This window comes from Aptenodytes patagonicus, chromosome 6 (genome assembly GCF_965638725.1).
Source record: "Aptenodytes patagonicus chromosome 6, bAptPat1.pri.cur, whole genome shotgun sequence".
Lineage (NCBI taxonomy): Eukaryota > Metazoa > Chordata > Aves > Sphenisciformes > Spheniscidae > Aptenodytes > Aptenodytes patagonicus.
This window is the reverse complement of record NC_134954.1, coordinates 52890367-52909857: the sequence shown is the minus strand read 5'-3', so window position 1 is coordinate 52909857 and position 19491 is coordinate 52890367. Positions and strand designations below refer to the sequence as shown.

The 19491-nt window shown below is 37.4% G+C and overlaps 1 protein-coding gene across 6 annotated transcripts in view; it reads right to left on the bottom strand.

The window, feature by feature from the left end:
- Window positions 1-2461: 2461 nt before the first annotated feature.
- METTL8 (methyltransferase 8, tRNA N3-cytidine) overlaps window positions 2462-19491 on the bottom strand; it is a 36651-nt gene continuing 19621 nt past the window's right edge. For 3 of the 6 annotated variants that reach the window (XM_076342619.1, XM_076342615.1, XM_076342616.1), the window contains exons 7-12: window positions 18953-19016; window positions 18481-18620; window positions 15263-15369; window positions 15102-15167; window positions 13729-13955; window positions 10037-10122 (exon numbers count right to left, since the gene is read on the bottom strand). In XM_076342619.1, coding sequence (XP_076198734.1) covers window positions 13765-13955; window positions 15102-15167; window positions 15263-15369; window positions 18481-18620; window positions 18953-19016 — 568 coding nt within the window. In that variant the 3' untranslated portion in view covers window positions 10037-10122; window positions 13729-13764. Of the gene's footprint in view, window positions 2676-4196; window positions 4275-8340; window positions 8464-9374; window positions 10123-13728; window positions 13956-15101; window positions 15168-15262; window positions 15370-18480; window positions 18621-18952; window positions 19017-19491 lie in introns of those variants that run through there. The other 3 variants (XR_012995691.1, XM_076342618.1, XM_076342617.1) reach the window with 3 other exon arrangements.

The following is a 19491-nucleotide window of genomic DNA, read 5'->3' as shown; positions in this document are numbered from 1 at the left end:
TTTTCTGCAAGGAGCAGATACAGACTCTGGACTGCTTCTGTCCTGTGACTGCTGAACACCAACATTAATCTTTTACTAAAGCACTTCTGAGAAGAACTGAAAAACTAATTTTAAAAAGCGAGTCTGACAACGCAGCAATGCACAGACATACTGAAGCTGCAGGATTTTCTCTTTCCTTTTCATTATGCCAAAAGATTCTACATTTTCCTATCTGGAAGAGTAAAACCACAAATATCAAGAAGGTACCAGAAAATGCAGCCCAGCAACACTTGAAATTAAACTGATCAAAGTGTCAACAGATCTACCTGAACAGGTATGCACAATAGCTGCAGATCTGACTATGAAATTCCTTTATGATGAGATCTTGTCTTGAGTGAAGTTGGTGGCAAAACTTTTACTTGGTTCCTGTGGGTCAGAACAGTATTTGTTATATCAATTTTGAGCTAGGGTCTTAGGAATCATGGGAAAGCAAACTATTATATTATATTATATTAAAAATGTTATATCAGAGATGCTCTCTACAAGAGGGACTATATTTGTGTATATATTAAACGCTGCATAATAGTAGCCACCGACTAGGAAGCTGTTGTGGACCCTTCATGGCATTGGCACACTCATTAGAGAAATCCACAAGTATATTTTATACACAAAATTTGCATTTTCTATGGAAATTTAGTTTCACCACAACTCATATAGCAGCATCTTCAGAATTAACAGGGATGACAAACTTCTGGGCCTTCAGACAAAGAAAAAGACTGAGTGAAAATGGCATTGAATTCCACAAGAAAACAAAACCCGAATGATACTACTGGGAGTTACTGCTACCTAACTGGGTATCTCTCACTGTTCAAGACACAGGGGAGCCACTTCCACTGGAGAAAAGAAGCACTAGCAGTTTTGTGGATACAGGAAATACTTTGCATTTTCCATGTTTCTTTTCATACAAGGTTCAAATGAAACGTAGCAACTGTTAGAGTTTAAGCTGGAACTGTGGCTATATTTTAGACAATCACTAAGTCAGACTTCATATCTCTATCTCATCTCAGCAGCATTCTATATTTTTTCATTTGTACCAAGGTCTCATCCATTATGTATTAATGGTAGCACACATGAAATAACTAGCGTTTTGAATGTTGTAGGTATCAAATAGACAAATAACAGTAAGAAGTTCAATTAAGAAAAACAGACAAATTCTGGTTTTGATCCTGTGCAAAGACAGCACCCAACATAAAGAGAATTATAATAAAGACTGGTAATAAAGTCCCAAATCAATACCTTCAGCATACCGTGCATAATTGAAAGCAGGATTCAGTCCTCTCCAAAGAACGTGTTAGAAAGTCCCAATAAAAAGGGCTGGATAATATGACATTTACTGATTTTTCTCCTAGTGGAATAAAATAGGACTTTCTTGCTTTCTTTATATCTATGACAGGCAGCAGATATCCACTTGTAGGTCATGTATTAGGCATTTATCTTCTGGAGCCCAGAGATCCTGACTCTACCTACATGCTGCTGAGAAACTCCACGAGTTTAGCAGGTGTTACAGAGCAACAGACAAGAAGGCAACGGCTAGGGGCAGGCTAGTAATGGTAACTTTTAAGCCAAGTATCAGTGCAGTCCTCCGCCCTAGTTTAATCAGAAACAGATTCTTCTCATCATCCTGCTGTAACATTGTCAAGAAATCCCCTTCTTTTGTAAAATCGTCTGTCTTAGTCTTACACCAGTTGGAAGGAAACTGATAAAATTGGTTTTGAGCTAGAAGCGAATAAAAACCACTCATTTCAAATTTTAACGTAAATTGCTAACTCGTTGCGGTTTTGTAACTCACACATGGCTGACTAACTTTTAAAACCTCAACCTTTGCATGTTTTAAGTTCTCATAGAAAATGAGGGCACAGTCTCATTTTGAAGCTCGCATCTTATTATAAGGTAATGACTTTGTGGTTTTTTTGACTAACCAATCAGCTGCATGTGAACTGCCACTGTACAAACACACTCCATGTTGGACGCAATGGCTAGTACTTCGTCGCTTAACATAGCCACAGGTTTTTTGCACCCTGTTAAGAAGTTCTGTTCCCAGCTATTTCTCCTACAAAAAATAGCTCTTGAAACACACTGTGGGTGCTCAGGATGAAAGTTTGACATGAAGTTTATAGAAAAAAGTATTTTCCCTCAAAACAGCCTTTATTTTCCCTCAAAACAGCCTTTCCTCTGCTGCTATCCACTTGCTAGATATCCTTCCCTGAATTCAAAAATCACCAAGAGTTTTGCCTACCTGGACTGTAAATCAATCTAAATAATGAAGCATTTGCTTCACTTAAAGCAGAGCCACGCACTGGCGTGCCTCTGGGCCATACCTGCCTGCCAGAACAACATCCATCAGAACTCACAGCTCATTCAAGGACTCACTTTCCTGGAAGACCTTGTTAGCTGGGTGGGGAGATGGCACCTATGCTGCACATGCTCCGCAGCAGCAGATCTGTGCAGAGGGAACCAGGAGCGAGTCAGGGCACCTCGGTGGCACCCAGCAGGTGCAATGGCTGGGGCCTGCCCTGGCAGAGAGGTGCGTCACGTTTAGCCAAACTGACGTAACTGTTGACCAGACAGGATTTCTCCGTCCCCGCCCCACGTTTTCAGGTGGTGAAGCACTCAGCAAGCATTTCTTCAGCTAGGATCTATGCAGAAGGCACAGAATGCTGTCAAAATAAAACACTGAATCACCAATATCAAACCTCACTTTTTTAAGAAGGAGCTCCTACTATATAATACTGGATTATACAAATTTATCTACAGTGAAAGTGAAAATGCCTCTTTGTAATTCTGATTCTCTGTCACAGCATTTTGAATGTCAAAGGTCCTATTTTAGCAAAGTTCCCAAACAAACAAACCAAAGTGTGCAGAAGTTCATCAGAAATTAAAAAAACCACCAACCCATGTACGGAATTTTGGTATAATATACCAACTGCAAAGGTAAAGTTAGTACAAATCTTCTCTGATAATATTTATTCAGAGAACTCACAATTTCCAGGCAGACTCCCACAAACTCACACTCCTTACCCCGTGAACACAATAGCTAAAACCCAACTGAAGAGTCAAAATTCACCCCTTCTAAGGCTTAACCTAAGCTTCCTTCCTTAAGTTAGGTTACTCTCCTGTTCCCTCCCCCAAAGTCTGCTTGTTCCACCTCCTCTGCATAGAGCAAGCGCACACGAGCTATCCTGAGAGAGTTTTCATGCTCAGCAGAGACTGAAACTTGTCACTCTTCTATATGTCTTTTAATAATTTTTTTTATTTTAATTAATTATTTTTTGTTTGTCGTAGGAGCTACAATTTTCAGGAGTACGTGTAATACAGGCACAGCTTTGGTTCTGATACGAGCACTGTTAAGAATGAAATCATTCAGGTCACCAAAGCTGCATACGAGTGTCCACTGTTCCCAGATTAGGGCTTTAAATGTTCACCTCTATATTTAGAAACCTAAAACCAAATGGCCAACTTTCCTGATGACTCAGCACCCATACTGACTGCAGAAGAATGTGGATCCCCAGCAGGCCCCTTGTATAAAAGTGCTTAGAAAGTCCAAACGTGAAAGTTATGGCTTATATACTTTTCCAGACCAAAAACTGAAAGTCCATTAATAACTTCTCTCTTACTTCTCATCCCATACTACCATTGGTTTTAGGAAGAACTTCTAAGCATACAACCTTTCTCTTTTACCTTATGTTAAATGCCTCTTTAAAGAATTTCTTTCTTCTCATGCCTGGACTTTCCTTTAATTGGACGCTGGCCAATTTCCATTTCTCTACCTCCCAGCCTGCTGATGTTCTCTATGCTCTCATTTTATTTTTATACACACACACACACACACACACACACACATATGTATGTATATATATAATCTAAGCCCTTTAGGCTTCTGTTTGGCAATAACTGTTTTGTTGTGTTTTTAAAAAAAAATAATCAGGGAGCACTGAAATACTTGGCAGCACTCTCAGAGAGATAAAAAAGGTCGCTCTAGGCTCCCCTGGGGAAAGTTTGCACGTTCATTGCTGATCTTGCCTAGTAAGCTGGGGATGAAAACCAAGAGGCCTGAAGCTTTCACTGTTCATGTAGTTACACGTGGATATTTATGTTAAACTTTCTATTTATTCACTTTATGAATACAAATAGTAATACTTAGATAATGTAAGTAATATGTAAGTAATACTTACTTACTTACATTCCACTTGGGAATCTCCAAAAGCTTTATTAACGTAAATCAGAAAGTAGGGTAGCTGGAAACAAGAACGTGAAAATGATATGAAGTATCACAAACATACATATAGTAAACCTCTACTAAAAAAAAAATGCTGGTAACATAGCAGATAAAACTGTCCCATTCTTGATCTCACAGATGGCAGGAAAATCCACTGGAAACAACACTTAGTTAATATTTGCCTGTATTATCATCAATAATTTGTGGCTTCCAAAGAGTGTTATTACGTTTGTTTTCTCTTTTAATCTGATGGATACCTCTGATGATGGAGAATAAACAATTGTGAAAAAAATGGAAGCCCAAAGCATAATGTAAGTTTAAATTATACTGCTTTACTGGTATTTCCTTAGAAACACATACCAATACCCAAAGTCTTTTGGTAATGGAATAACACAATTTCTATGAAATCTAAAAAGACAGGGGAACACAAATATGCATTTTCACTTCCTGACAATGCGTTAAAAAGCCGTTTTTTCCCTTATTGTTTTCCTCAATCTTATCTTCACAAATTTTGTTATTTTCAACTTCAAAGGACTGTTAAGTTTAAGAATAGGCGTACTTTCTCACAGGTACTTTCTCAAGTATTTGAGAGAGAAACTTAGCAAAAATGAACATGTCTTAAGCATTTTATTGTAAATCACTTATCTTAATCAACCATGCTTATCTGGTTGGTTGTCAAGTTTCATAATACTGACTACCCGTTAGAGAATGTTGTAGGATAAAAAATTCTGAATATCCTATGCTAAAATATAAACACAGATATGTGAGCATCGTAAACCCAAACCGAATTTCAGCCCTTAAACAAAGTAAGAGTAGTGAACAAAGCTATTGTCTCTGTGCAATTGATTTTGAATTCAATTTTTTAATGATTAATGTAGATGTTCTTACTGACAGAATATTTTTGTACTTCTATGCTTGCATTTTTATTTTTACAAGGAATATTAGGCATCAGTTAATCTGGATTCTAATTGCAAGCAACTAGTCTATATCTTGAAGCGATTCCATAGACTTTTAAGAGTCTTCTGGACTGACATTGACGTAAAGGACATTGGGAATCTGGGTCAAAGATTCAAAGTTTTTTTTCTTTCAGATTTAACCCTGAGGCCTTTTATTAACATTAATTGTTTCAAAGTAAAATAAATATTTACTGTTTCATATACTCTGTCTCAAGCCAATTGGTGCAAGAAGAAAAGAGTGTGGTTTAGTAATTTGTTAAATATCTTAAGTGTTATAATAATACTTACATGCTTTGCAGACTGTCTGCCATGCAGTTTCCTTTTTTCATGTTTCCATTTGTTTTTAAAATAAGTACATGCAAAATAAAAAGAAACTAAAACCAAGGTTCTTGTTGATTATATTGATTCCTTGTAAACTTCAGTAAAATAAAATGTAGACTTATTGCCAGCGTGATTTTGTTCTTCTTTCTTTGTATAAGCTAGCTCAGACTGTTTCCAATTTAAAAAAAAGACCTTATTTCACAGTTTGGTAACTATCACCGAGTATTTATTCAACTCACTAGTAAACGCTCTTGAATAACAAGATGAAATGTTTATCTAAAATAAGATTATGAGTGTGTCATAATTTTTATCTCAAAGCAAGTCATGCTCAGTGACAATCACAGCTTTGTCACACCATCTTTTATTAACACAAACATCTTTGGTTATTAGATCACAAAAATTTAAAAAGGATTAAATGATTGATTTTGAAGAGCATTGTGGCTCATCTTTGGGTTTAGCTCAGCCCCTGTGTCAACAGGCTTAGCGTTGTCATTGAGAATTACACCCATTTATGCCAGGGATTAACATGCCAGGGTCTCTCTCTGTGAAATCACAGCTCCATTCTAAAGATGCAGCTTCTTAGAATCATAGAATCATTAAGGTTGGAAAAGACCTCTAAGATCATTGAGTTCAACCCTCTTGCTACTGTTATTTTCTCTTCATTTTAAGTAAATGCACATTTAACTACAGGCTACACTGGTAGTTTGTGGGGATGACGATTAAAGCCGAAGTGAGCGCAAAGATTCAACTCTGCTCCACTTCAGAGTAAAAACTGTTTCTCAGAGGGATTGTCACCCACGTGCAAGTGCTGGAGTGCAAACCTCCTCCTTGAAATGCCTCACACTGTCTTTTCACTTCTCCACCCACCACTCTTTCTCATCCTCTCATTGTTGAGTGTAATCAACGTCATTGGAAACTAAGTTGCCCGATTCCTCAGAATGACATCTGACTACTGTGCTTAACAGGGTATGTAGCAAACAGAGCCATTAAAAATGGCAAAGCTTTTCCTAGTGTAGAATAGAAGACTAGTGGTAGGTTCGGATTCTCTAAGTCCATCTGCTAAATCCTACGCTGCACAACAACCCTTTTATTCAAGTTCAAAAATGCAGCTCCACCATTTAAAGAGCACTTGTTATTTGGAAGGAAATGCAGGCTAGAGTGTGCCTGACACTAAAGAAAGAAAAAATGAATGTTGGCTTTGCAGTGAAACCCTCCAATACAGCCAGTCTGACCCAAGTGTAATTAATCAATTGTATGCTCTTTTAGCAAACCAATTACTTTTATTCTTTGGCTTTTGGCTTGTCCAAATGCCAGTTTACAGTGATATTGTCGTAAGTGACAGGAAAGAGTGGCGAGACTGATGTCTCTCTCCCTCTCTCTCAGGCGCTGTACTGAATTTGTCATTCTATATAAAATACTAACTGCTGTATGATTGCTACAGGACTACATGTTGTCATGCCAATTAGCATGTTCTCTTTTTTCCTACTTCTTTCCCCTCTATCTTCTCTTAATTCAGTAAACTGTGCCTACTAGACCCATTTTGTATTCAGGTTTATTCTCCAGCTCTACTGCTGAGCAACGTTAGGATCTCACAAAAGGTAATGAGAGAGGTTGTAGGATTGTTGGGGTTATTGGAGGCATTTTAAAATCTTAAACAGTAAATATGCAGATTTTCCCTTTCACACATATGAAAATAAAAATGGAAAAATCTAATATAACCCATTTTTGGTAACTCACCAATCTTTTAGCCTTGTGAACATTGTGATTCCTTGTGTTTTTATAAGGCACACTGTATATATTTACCAATGTAGGTTCGTTGTCTGCCAACTTGACTAATTTACCTTGCTTTTTGTATCATGTAAAGGGATAAACTAGACCTTCTAAATACTAAAGCATAACGTTATATGCAATCCTCTCATTGTCTATCATTCATTTCCCTAACCTGCCTTCATATGAAGTTTTTTCATGTCTCTAGGAACTTTCACCACCTATTTCTACGGCATCTTTTTTCTAGTTGAACAGGACACACTACAGAGAAGACTATACACAGGATTTATGCAGTAGCTATAGAGCATTCTATTTTTACATCACATTTATAACCATATAGTGTTCTATTTTTACATAATATTTATAAATTTTAACATTTTGGTTGTTTTTATAACTAGCAGCATACACCAAGTCTGTGTTTTTAATGAACTTCAAAGTTCATTTAGTATCAATACACAGGAATGCTCAGATTATTCTTTGAGCATTTATTAAACTGTATATGTTATCAGTGGGTTTTAGCCATCATTAAACTAATTGACTTGCTTTCTTAATCTTTCATGTTCCCTTCAAAATTGTAGTAACCTGATCAATAAGACAGCCTCTGAAAATGGGACTATCTTGGTGCTAACTCCTTTTTCACAGTAACAATTGACAAGATACCTTTGGCTAACATTAAGTATATGAAGCTTTGTAACATGGATATTACATTTAATATTCTTGATGATGTACATTATACCTCAAATAACCTAAATTTTCAGCCTCTTGGATGAGAGCTCCTCTGCGACCATGAGAGTGTTTTAAAATAATAAACATATTCCTTCTCTAAACTGTTGTAATCCCAGATAAAGCCTAAAGATTATTCTGCTATTTTCCTTTTAAGTTGTATTTCTAGTTTATACAAATTCATTTAAGTTCTGTTGAACAGATGCAAGTATAACAGAAACTGAGATTGGGAGGCACTTCAAGGTGATAATCTGCAGCTATGGTCTTGATTTAAATGGGACAACATCAGAACATACGGAGTAAATTTAATTGTCCTACCTTGATTGAACACAATCAGGATGCCGACACTTCTGTTATTCTTTTGTATTTGCTTCCCAGGAGGTTAGGAGTGTAGCTTCTGTCACTAGCGTTCTACTTGAAAGAAGGTAAAAACACTGTTCCCTAAGGAAAAAGCAAAAGCAGGTGTATCATAAACCTGCCTGCACTGTTGCAAACATGTGCATAGCACATATAAACTACAACAAATGAAACATTCCATCTTTGTAATAAATTGAAATAGATTATGCACATATGGATGAAAGACAAAGTCTATAATATTCCACTAAGATGTGAAAATACAGTACCACCTGGGAGAAAAAGACTTTGAAGATAGGTCTTTCCACCTCCAATCCTTACCCCAATTTGTTTGTTTACCCAGATTTCACCCTATTTCTGTGAGAGATCAGTCCCCTTTTCCCTCTTGCCTCCTCCATTTCATTTCACTCGTTTCTAGGCCCAATGTCCTCACCCTGCCACATTGTCTCCTGTTATACATCATCTCCCTATATGGTGCCCATGGCGTTCTGTTCCTCAGCTTGCTGTTCAGTTCTGCATCTCATTCTTGCTTTGTCAGTCCATCCAAGCTTCCTTCTTACCCTAGTTCCCAGATGAAACACTCACTCATTCTCTTGTCCGCCTGAGCTGCATCTTTATCTTCCTCCCCTCCTGTCTGTATGGCTCTTGCTTTCAAATCAGGCAAGTTCTTCTTTGAGTTGCTTGGTACTAGCAAAGGGTGGATGGTCACTGGACAGAGAAGTTCTCTTCTCAGCTCAAAGCCCAGCCCAGGCACGACCTATATGCCTGGACCAGCAGGTACGACAAAGAACCTGCTAAGATGCCCATGGCAACCCATGTAGTTCTTACTAACTATATACTAACTGTAATTGCGTTTAGCAGACTTAGACTTGTCCAATTTCTGGCTGATTCTCAACTGGCACGTAACTGATGGAAAAAAACCCTCATGTCCAATCTTTGTTCCAAACATGGAGAGAAGTTTACAGATACTGAAAGGCAAAGTGACCTGTATTATTAACAATAGCAATGTTTAATATTTTTATAATGTGTACATATGGTTTATTTCCAAGGTTGATCAACCACCCATTATGAAGATGCTCTATGAAGAAGAAATGGTTTATGTATGAACTGTCTACTATTATCACTGCCATTACAAACAGAGCATACCCTAAGGTATATTTGGCTTAAAATAATCAAAAAATACAGCCAATACCACTATATTAATTTAGCATCTATACAATTCATTGCATTCACACAAAAAGAAAAAGCAATCTGTTCTGTACAGAAGGAAATAAAACTCTCTTGCTTCAATCCTAGAAATAACCCAGCCAGCAAACTTTACTGCAAATGTTTGTGTATATAACTCCTGTGGAAACTGCTTAATTGTCTACTATGCACAGGAAAAAGGGGAAATGAGGCATATGTCAACAGATCAAAGAGCACATCCGAGCAGTGAATAAAGATCACACCACAAATCAAAATGAAGTAGCAAAACTTATGTGAAGTGGTTTCGACTGATGTTTAATACAAATTTCAGGATGGTTGTTACAATTTTTAGTCATTATTAAACAGCAGAACCTGCAGATTAGCCGAATCACAAGCAAAAGACAAGCAAAAGACAAAACAGAAACAGCAGTTTCCAATACAAGAAATTTTTCCCTAGTGTCACTAGAGTTCCTGCTGTCTCCCCGTCTGCCCTGCATTTTGGTTGTCCTCTTCAGATTCAGTGGATTTGCAGATATGGCACAAGCACCTGCCTTGGTTTTGCTGGAAAAAAACAACATTTTTTACATGAGTTAATTGTTATTGACTAGATACTTCAGAATTAGTATAGGAAAAAAGGTTGGTCACTTTCTTTACTTTATAGCTGTCTTGTACTTGCTTAAAAACTAAGCAAGGTCTAAACCAGTAAGTACCATTCTCATGTATCCCTGTACATAAGTGTAATGCAATACCAGTGGAGATGGGCAAAAAGTACACACTATTGATAAAGCAAGCCAAAGCCAATGAAGCCAAAGCTCAATTCAAACAAGATTATCTTTTTCTAATTGCCATTTGTATACATTCACAAGTCTGCTTCACCAGCATAGGAAGTCATGCTGAACTTAAAAAAAAAAAATTAAAAATTGCAATTAACAATTAAAATTTATATAAAGTGTACTTCTATAAATTTATATAATTAGAGATTTCAGGTACATATCTGATTAAAGAAGTAACTTCAGATTTCAAAAGTGAAACTTACAGCCTTTTTCTATACTGGGCACACTTTGTTTGCAATACCCTAATTTTTCTTTCCCCCAGAAATTAATTAACAATAAGCCATTTTAAACTGCATTTCCTATACAGTTGTCTGCATCTCTTTTCTTTCTTTTATTTCAGTAGTTCTACTTGCCTTTCTTTTGCCAGTAGTGTACTATTAGTTTTCCCAACTACTACAGATAATTTGAAAGTATTTTAAAAACGTGTCCTTGATTAAGCTTTTCGAAAACTGAAATGTCACAAAGCCAAAATACAGAAAGTCCTACTCAGATTCAAAAGTTCTTATCGGGAACGATGTCTTTGTCCATTTCCCCTTCTACCAATCTTACAACTGTTCAGACTAGTTACAGTTCACTTCACAGTGGATATTCTACACTTACAAATAGTAGCTGATCTTACTACTTCTAAAACAGGCACCATTATTCTAAAAGAGGCAGCCAATACTTACGCTGCAAGGTGTGGAAGAGGAACAGCCAATTTTGCTCAAGGCTATATAAAAATTCAGGGTTTGGTTTCTTCTGATGTCACTTTTTTGTTAAACTAACAACATAGCATATTAAAATCTTGCCAGAATCAACATATGGGTGTGAGAGCCAAAGCAAACATTTCATTAGCCTCTACACATGGAAAATCTACATCACACACGAATAAGACTGCATGGTGCTCAAGAGCTTATCATCACCATCACCCCCCTGGAAAATTCTACAACTGAAAATGCTTTGTACTAGACTAAGAGCTATGCATACTCAGAAGTCACGATTAATAGCACAGGGTAGCAACCTAATTAAAACACAAGCAGATATGTATTTACATTTCCCATGCAGATGCTACAGTCTCTTAAGACTTAGGGCTTGAAGAAACACAGATATGTTTTAGCCTTTGATTTATACCACAAGAGTTTTATTGCAGGTTACAATAATGCCACTGCTAACCAAAGCTTCCTAAGCCACTTAATTCATAAAACAGTATCTTACTCTAATGGGAGTTTAGAATACACCAGAAATGCAGGATCAGATCCTACCTTCAAAGACCCCTGTCGTGGTTTAACCCCAGTTAGCAACCAAGCACCACACAGCCGCTCGCTCACCCTCCCCCCTCCCTGGTAGGATGGGGGAGAGAATTAGAAGGGCAAAAGTAAGAAAACTCGTGGGTTGAGATAAGAACAGTTTAATACTTGAAATAAAATAATAATAAATAATAAATTGTAATGAAAAGGAAAACAACAAAAAGAGAGAGAGAAACAAAACCCAGGAAAAAACAAGTGATGCAACCATTCACCACCCGCTGACCAATGCCCAGCCAGTCCCCGAGCAGCAGCCCCCCCTGGCCAGCTCTCCCCCAGTTTATGTACTGAGCATGACGTCACATGGTATGGAATGTCCCTTTGGGCAGTTTGGGTCAGCTGTCCTGGCTGTGCCCCCTCCCAGCTTCTTGTGCACCTCCTCACTGGCAGAGCATGGGAAGCTGAAAAGTCCTTGACTTAGTATAAGCACGGCTTAGCAACAACTAAAACATCAGTGTGTTACCACATTATTCTCATGCTAAATCCAAAACACAGCACTATACCAGCTACTAGGCAGAAAATTAACTCTATCCCAGCCGAAACCAGGACAACCCCTTATTGCACCTCATTCTTGAAACAGATCTGGGTTTACGGAAATTAAGCAGGTCCCTCATCTTGTCAAAGGGTATGAAGATACTTAGCATCTAAATTTAGATAATTTATTTTTTTCTAGAAGGCAATCAGTTCTACTTAGCTTAGCAGCTAACAACTTGCAAAAAAATGGGTTGTCAGCTGTGACATGCTTACCCTTCAGACTAAAACAAAAGCAAGAAAAGAGACTTTGAGAGTGTCACTATATTAATGACACTCAAAACTGCATGCATGTTATAGATTACATGCATTCTATACCCTTCTTGAAGCAAGAAATTTATTTTATTCATTCACCTGCTTCTTGTCCTCTCCTCCTTGTGGCTAAGTGATTGTAAAATTACATTTAAACAGCAGAAGTGGCATCTTTAAATACTAGCTCAACAGCCTCAGTATCATGGTCTGCACCTGAAAACAGTGTTTTCATTTTGGTTTTCTTCTTAAAAGCACTTGACGTACTAGTGTAGTCCTGTCCTTTTACTGTCTCTCCACAGGGTCAATACAAAAACACTGTGTCTTTTTTCTAAGACTCAAGCCCTAAGAAAGCAACCTCTCTCTGTAAACAACAAAAATATCTCAGTTGCCATGTAGATCACCATTTCAGTGTGATTACATTACCCCATAACAATATCAATAAAATGTACTCCGGACTACTCTTTTTGCTCCTCCCTCTAGCGTATCTGACATAGCATAAAAATAATGCTTGTATTTATCCAGGCAAATGTTAACTATTTGGTTTCAGCACTGTTTTGGCATTTTGATAATTCTTTTCTACATGATGTTCAGTTTACAACCTATGGCACTTCAAATATAACGTATGTGTCACTAAGCTGTTACAGAAACTTGAGTTTGGCATGTTTCTGATGAGCATGTAGATGGAAAGTGGAGACTTCAGAGGAGTAAGTCAGTCACAGTAGAGGACACCAATCCCTGACTAATCTGATACCCATGCATATCACATGCAGTTAGTATGAAATGATAGCTTACATGCAAATCAGAAAGAGATTTTGTCTTCATTATTTATGCACCAAGAAATTTCTCCCCCAAAGAGGAAATACAGTTGCAAGACACACAATGGTTAAAAGAGACATGACTCAGAAATTAACATAGCACAGCTTGTAGTGATAGTGGGAACAGATATTCTGTTTCTCTAAATCTCTGAAACAATTATGCTTCAGTCAAAAACTTTTTACATATTGTGAATTTCAACAGGAACAAGATACATGCTTATATTTATTGACCATTCGTATTTAAGGAAGTAAAACAGTGCCTGGTCACAGTTATGAATATATTAATGCATATCCCTTTATTGCATACAAAGCAGAAGTCAGAAATGCTCTTTTTTTCCCAGATCATTTTCACACACACATTTAAAAAAAAAAAAAAAATCAGTAAAAGGTTTTCAATTCAATATATTTCTCCTTTTCAGTGGCTAACACAAGATTTATAGGAAATATACGTACTCAAATTTGCTTCAGTTTCTGGAGTTCATGGCACAATCATCTATAAGGGTGCCTTTCGGTGGTTTCTTCAGGATTATTCAGAGATAGCAGCAACGGTTTTTGGAACTTGCTTTGTATCCAAACTCGCTGCATTTTCACTTTTTTCTTCCTGTTTACTTGTAATCGCCGATCAACTAAATTCTGTACTTCAGTTAATCCAGCCAAGTTGAACATGTTCCATACCTCATCTATTTTCTCATATGAAGAATTATTGTAATTAGAAAAAAAAAAGATATTTGTAGAATGTCATAATTAACAACCTGCAGTTCAACCAAAGATGGAACTAAATCTGTTTTGTGATTTGAAAGATCAAGGAAACCACCTGTAAGGAGTCTTTTGTTAGAAATTCACTTTCACAGCTCTCAATTTATATTACAGTAAAAAATGTTATGTTGAGGCCTAAACCACATTGGTTATTACCCATGGCATTCATAGATCCCCTTTCTTCAGAGGGTTCAGTATGCCAGAGTTGAGGAAAACAAATGCATGCCATTTGGTCGCTCTTTGCTATTATCGAGATAAAGCTATTTCACCTGCCAAATGACAATCCACACATTTATGCCAGCGTCATTATCTCCTTCTTGTCAGTCACCACTGGAAAACTTTAAGCTTCTTTGTCATGAGTAAGCACAAAACAAGACATTTCAAAATGGAGAAGGCTCTTTGAATTCAAGTAATTTCCCATACATGTCCCAGATCCTCCTTCTCGCTTCTAAAATTACTCAGGCTGGGATAAATCCTGATCCATCTCTATTGCTTACAGTCTAGGTTGCAGAGGGTAAAAAAAAAAAAATTTGTGATGCTCACTTCCACAGTTTCCAGTAGCTGGGCTAAAATATACCAGTCTAAGATGACTGCCAACAGAACCAAGGGAGTGGATGGGCAAAGAGCAATAGTATCCATAATCTGGAATTTAAGTTTAGCCCCTGCAGAAAGAGCAGCCTCCCAGCTCAGATTCACCAACATAGCAGAACAAAATATCAGAGCACTGCTACCAACTGTCCTTCCAAGCATGTTTATCTCAATTTTTAGAAAGAAATCAAGTACATCTTTAAATAACAGAATTTGAGCATACTGTTAGACACAAGATGCTTAGACAGAGAGAAATTTCCAGTGATGCCTGCAAGCAATCTTGCAGAACCCCAGATGCAACAAGTGTACACATAAAGGGAATTAATTTCTTACAACAGTTAGTTTGGGCTTTGTAAGAGCAGAGAATTAAAAAAAAAAAAAGCCAATAAAACCTTTAAATTTCTGTAGTAAGATGAGCTTTTATAACCCAAATCACCTTGAGAGACACTCAACCCTTTCTATAAAACTATACCATTTCATACCTTTGGTAAAGAAATATACTCTGGTTCCATCTCCTCGTACGTAAAAATTTTCTGACAAGCAGTGCCCTAAGAAATTAGAGCAGTAATGAAAAAGGACATGTCACTTTTTTTTCAAAGAGAGTTAAAATGAACAGTGAACTACAAAAGCATTCAGGAATTACCTTTTTTAAAACGAAGTTGAGCTGTATCATATCTTCCATAGTCTCGAAATAACAACATTCCTCCAGGTTTCAGTAGTTTAGCCAACCTATTTACAACCCCTTGCATCCTTAGAAAATAGATGGGATACTGGTGAAATTTGCAAACATAACTGTTTTTTTCTAGATGCTTGGAATATACATATATTTCCAAAACTACAGTGAGAAGATGTGTCTATATTTACTATAAAAAGACCAGGCACTTGTGAACAGGAAGAACTCTTTACAAAAAAGCCTCTAAACCAAAAATTTAAAAGAAACTGTAAGAGAATACAAACTGGAAAGAGCAAAGGAGCCCTTTTCCTTCACTTCAACAGAATCTCAAGGCTGGATTAAAATACAATTTTTGAGTATATGGGTCATATGGGTCAGGCAGATATATGATGAACAATGAATGAACAGTTAGCTATGTGCATTGGTGAGCTAGACTGAGCCTTCTTGCTGTACATAGCAAAATCAAGGGCCTGGAAGGCAGACAAAACCTTATCCGATTTCTTTATGGAGGTATTGATCATACACACAAAATCAGTATCTCCACACCTAATGGTTGAGGATGGAAAGATGAATCTGAGTAGTACCTCAGGAGAGGAATCTGACAGAACTCCATCTGGAGATATTGCTAGTTAGAGGAGGAAAGTCTGCATCCTCCTTGATGGTATCTAACATCAGCCCTTCCTTATCAAGATTACACCAGCCTGCTGTATGTATGATAGGAATAAGTACCATATACAGTACTCTTTCCCCTTCACTAGACCAGAGCATCTTCATTCTCACTTTTTAACCTTACCTTGGAGCTTCTTATAAATACATTTGTATTACTCTGCAAAATGCATTACTAATGAATAATAGCTTGGGTTTGCCTCACTCTTTCAGAATAAACTGAAGGACTCAGGTTTTCCACATTCATGAAAGACCACAAAAGGCAGTCTGCACCTGGCAGGCTGCGAGGTAGAAAAGTCCACTTGCCTAATTCAACCCTTCCTCCCACAGGGAAGCAGATAGACCACGTAGAAGATGTGGAGCCAGAGTGAATGCAAAATTAATGTAAAGGAAAGGCAGCGTGCTGTATCTGAAAAAAGCTAAAGAAGAGTAAGTCCTACTTAACAATACAAAATCAGCATACCATTACTGTGTACCAAGACAACATCCTTACACCATCCCTGTCTCTCAGGTGGCCTTACCCTCTGGCCCCAAGAATGTCAGAACTCAAGCACTAATACAATTTGGTCCTTATGCAACAGTAGTGCAGGCATCTTACCTTGACTTTTAAGGGACAGAATTAGGAGGTAGTTCAGCAGAAAATAATATCATATCTCCAAACAAACAAACAAACAAGAACAAAAAGCAGCATACGCTTTTTAAGCACGGAATTCCCTTAGAGGAAGCCAAGTGCTTTAAAAGTTGTCCTCTTTGCTCATGCTCAACACAGGCAACCAAGGGTGCTGCCACAGACAGAAAAGGCAGCACCACCTAAGAATAAGAGACTCTTCAAGACACATAGTTGTGCACAGAATTACAGACTTTGCCTAGATAAACATAAGTTTTGTGCACATAGAAAAAAAATGTACATGCACAAAAAGTGAAAGTGCTTTGAGAAATCTCATCCCATAGGACTAGAGCACATTAATTATATAGTTTGAAGAAAATTTAATACCTTTCAAATTTTGCAACCAGCTTTTAGAGGGGCCTTCTAGCAAAACTGAAATGTGTTAAAAATGGGGTGCAAGAGTAGCAATTATCAAAAACTAAACACAACAGCCTGAAGAGAAATCACTAAGTAATAATTGTGCTGAATACAAATGTGTCCCTCTCATGTATATTTTCCAGGTCTCCAAAGTACATAAGTTCTGCATCATCATTCTCTTGGTTTTCTTTTTCATTTCCCACTTTCAAAGTTTCCAGAAAAAAACATATACTGAGCAAGATGAATCTGGATTACATTTGCCTTTATGCAGTCATTTTAATGCTATGAGATGACAGTAATGACTAATAAATCTTTGGAAAGCGGGTCTCACAACACAGATAATTACACGGAAATCTTTATGTGTGTATACACACACACACACAAAAGCATCCATGTCAGCCTTTAGATACCGACGGGGGGGGGGGGGGGGGGAGAGACAAACACATTCTCAACTGGCTAATAGGAAAAGATCCACAGAAATTCTGACAGAACATCTGATTACTGCTTCTACAGGCAAAGCGATTGAATGAATGTGTCTCTATTGTCCAATTTCTTCCTGGCAGCATCACCGCAGTTACAGAGATCTGACATCTACTGCTTGAATTGCTTTTGAAATCTGAACCCAGGCTTTGCATGACTCATGTGCTCATCTCTGAACAGGAAGGACCAATATCCTATATGGGAAAGATTTTTCTGTAAAACTAATCATTAATAACTTAGGCAGGGAAACAGTTCTCAGACTTAGGCAAATACTGTTCTGTTTGCCAAGCCCCTTTTAATGAGATTCTTAAAGTGATAAATGTATTACCACACATACGGCATGTATTTCCCTTCATATGATCTAGTTAAAGGAAGAGTCAAGGCGTTTAACTTACATGTCCTCTTTTGCATTTTTCCCATTAAAAAAAAGGGCATTTTCACAATCAGCCAGCCTTAACAGTCATAAAGTTTGGTTCATCAGACATTGAGAGGCATTAGTAACAAGGCTAACAGCACTCAACATAACACTATGCATGAAAAATAGATCAACCAAACAAGTTACAAAATTCTGAATGTATTTTGGTTTAAAAGGCCTGCAGGTAAGCATTCGCGTGTGGCTAAATCAGCAACCTAAGTCTTTATCAACATACTGTAAGATGTTAAATCATGAATGTTTGGTTTTGATCACTAAAACTAATTTCCTTCTAGAAGACTAGCGGTCTGGTTTTTTTAATTTGTAATTTTCTTGAGTCACTGTCACTTTTCATATGGATGTATTTAGTTACAATATACCCCTTGTATTTTGATGGAGACAGGAGTCTCACTAATGAATTAGCCTGAACAGCTTTTCTCTTGAAGCCTGAAAATGGGAAACAGCATTTAAAATACCTTGTTTTATAGATACTGTAGCTTATTCAATAATAAATTAAAGATTCATCATCTTCTTTTGCTATTCTTGAAAACCTCCAGTGATAAAAGAGATTTAACCCATTTGCTTTGCCCTTTAGTCTTCATTTACCTGTCAGGATGAATAGTAGAGAGCACAAAGACAAGGAGAATGACATCCAGGATCTCATCTGGAAAAAGATAGGGTAAAGCATCATCACACACATCATGAACAAAGGCAGAACACCAGGCTGAATTGTAGGACGAATGTGACTGTCAGGAAAAAGATGAAAAGAGGCACAGAGAGAACAGTAGTAGTTAATACATTTACTGTGACTCAAGAAACTTTTTTTCTTCAATTATTCAGCATTGTAAAACATCTCATATAAAAGCCTATTCTGTCTGGTATCTTACTCAAGCTGAGAAGCAAGCTCACTGATGGTATTCATTCCTCTCTGCACAGAGTAAGACTTTGTTCTTTCGAATATTGAAAACTTCAGTTAAAAGTTGTCAAAGCCATCACATTCTTTTTCATGAAGACGGCTTCCTGGCAGCCTCCTGAATTAGAGGCTTATAAGGTACTCTAAAGCGAGCATATGAATTACCTTTACCAGCTCCACTGCTCCTGAAGCAAAATCACAACAGTACAGAAAGGTTCCAGGTGTATTGCTAGGAAAACAAAACCAACATCAGTTAAAAAATTATTATTGTAAAAGATTAAAGTCTACATCAGTGTTCATGGAACTACAGAGGGCCCTTTAGGGTTCTCCACAGGCTTGATCAAGCATGCCTTATTGATGTCTAGCACATGGAAAGCCACATACGTTGTAATGAACCAATAGGGCAGACAAATTCATAAGAATACCAACAGGCAGTTAGTATAAAATGGAGAATTATAGCCTTGTCAGGCAGGAAGTGAAAAGGAAAAGAAAGAAGGTCACAGAGGGCTGTCGGGATTGATGACAATGTCCTGGTGTTGTATTACATAAATGCACATTAATAGGTCACATTTTCTTACAGAAGCACTGCATTAAGTCTCTATCATTAGCCCATATATGCAGTTTAATTAGCAGTATGATTTGGGCGGGGGTGGGGTGTTGCAAAAGTCATCCACAGTTCTGTAGAGGTTTGGGTTCCCATGTGC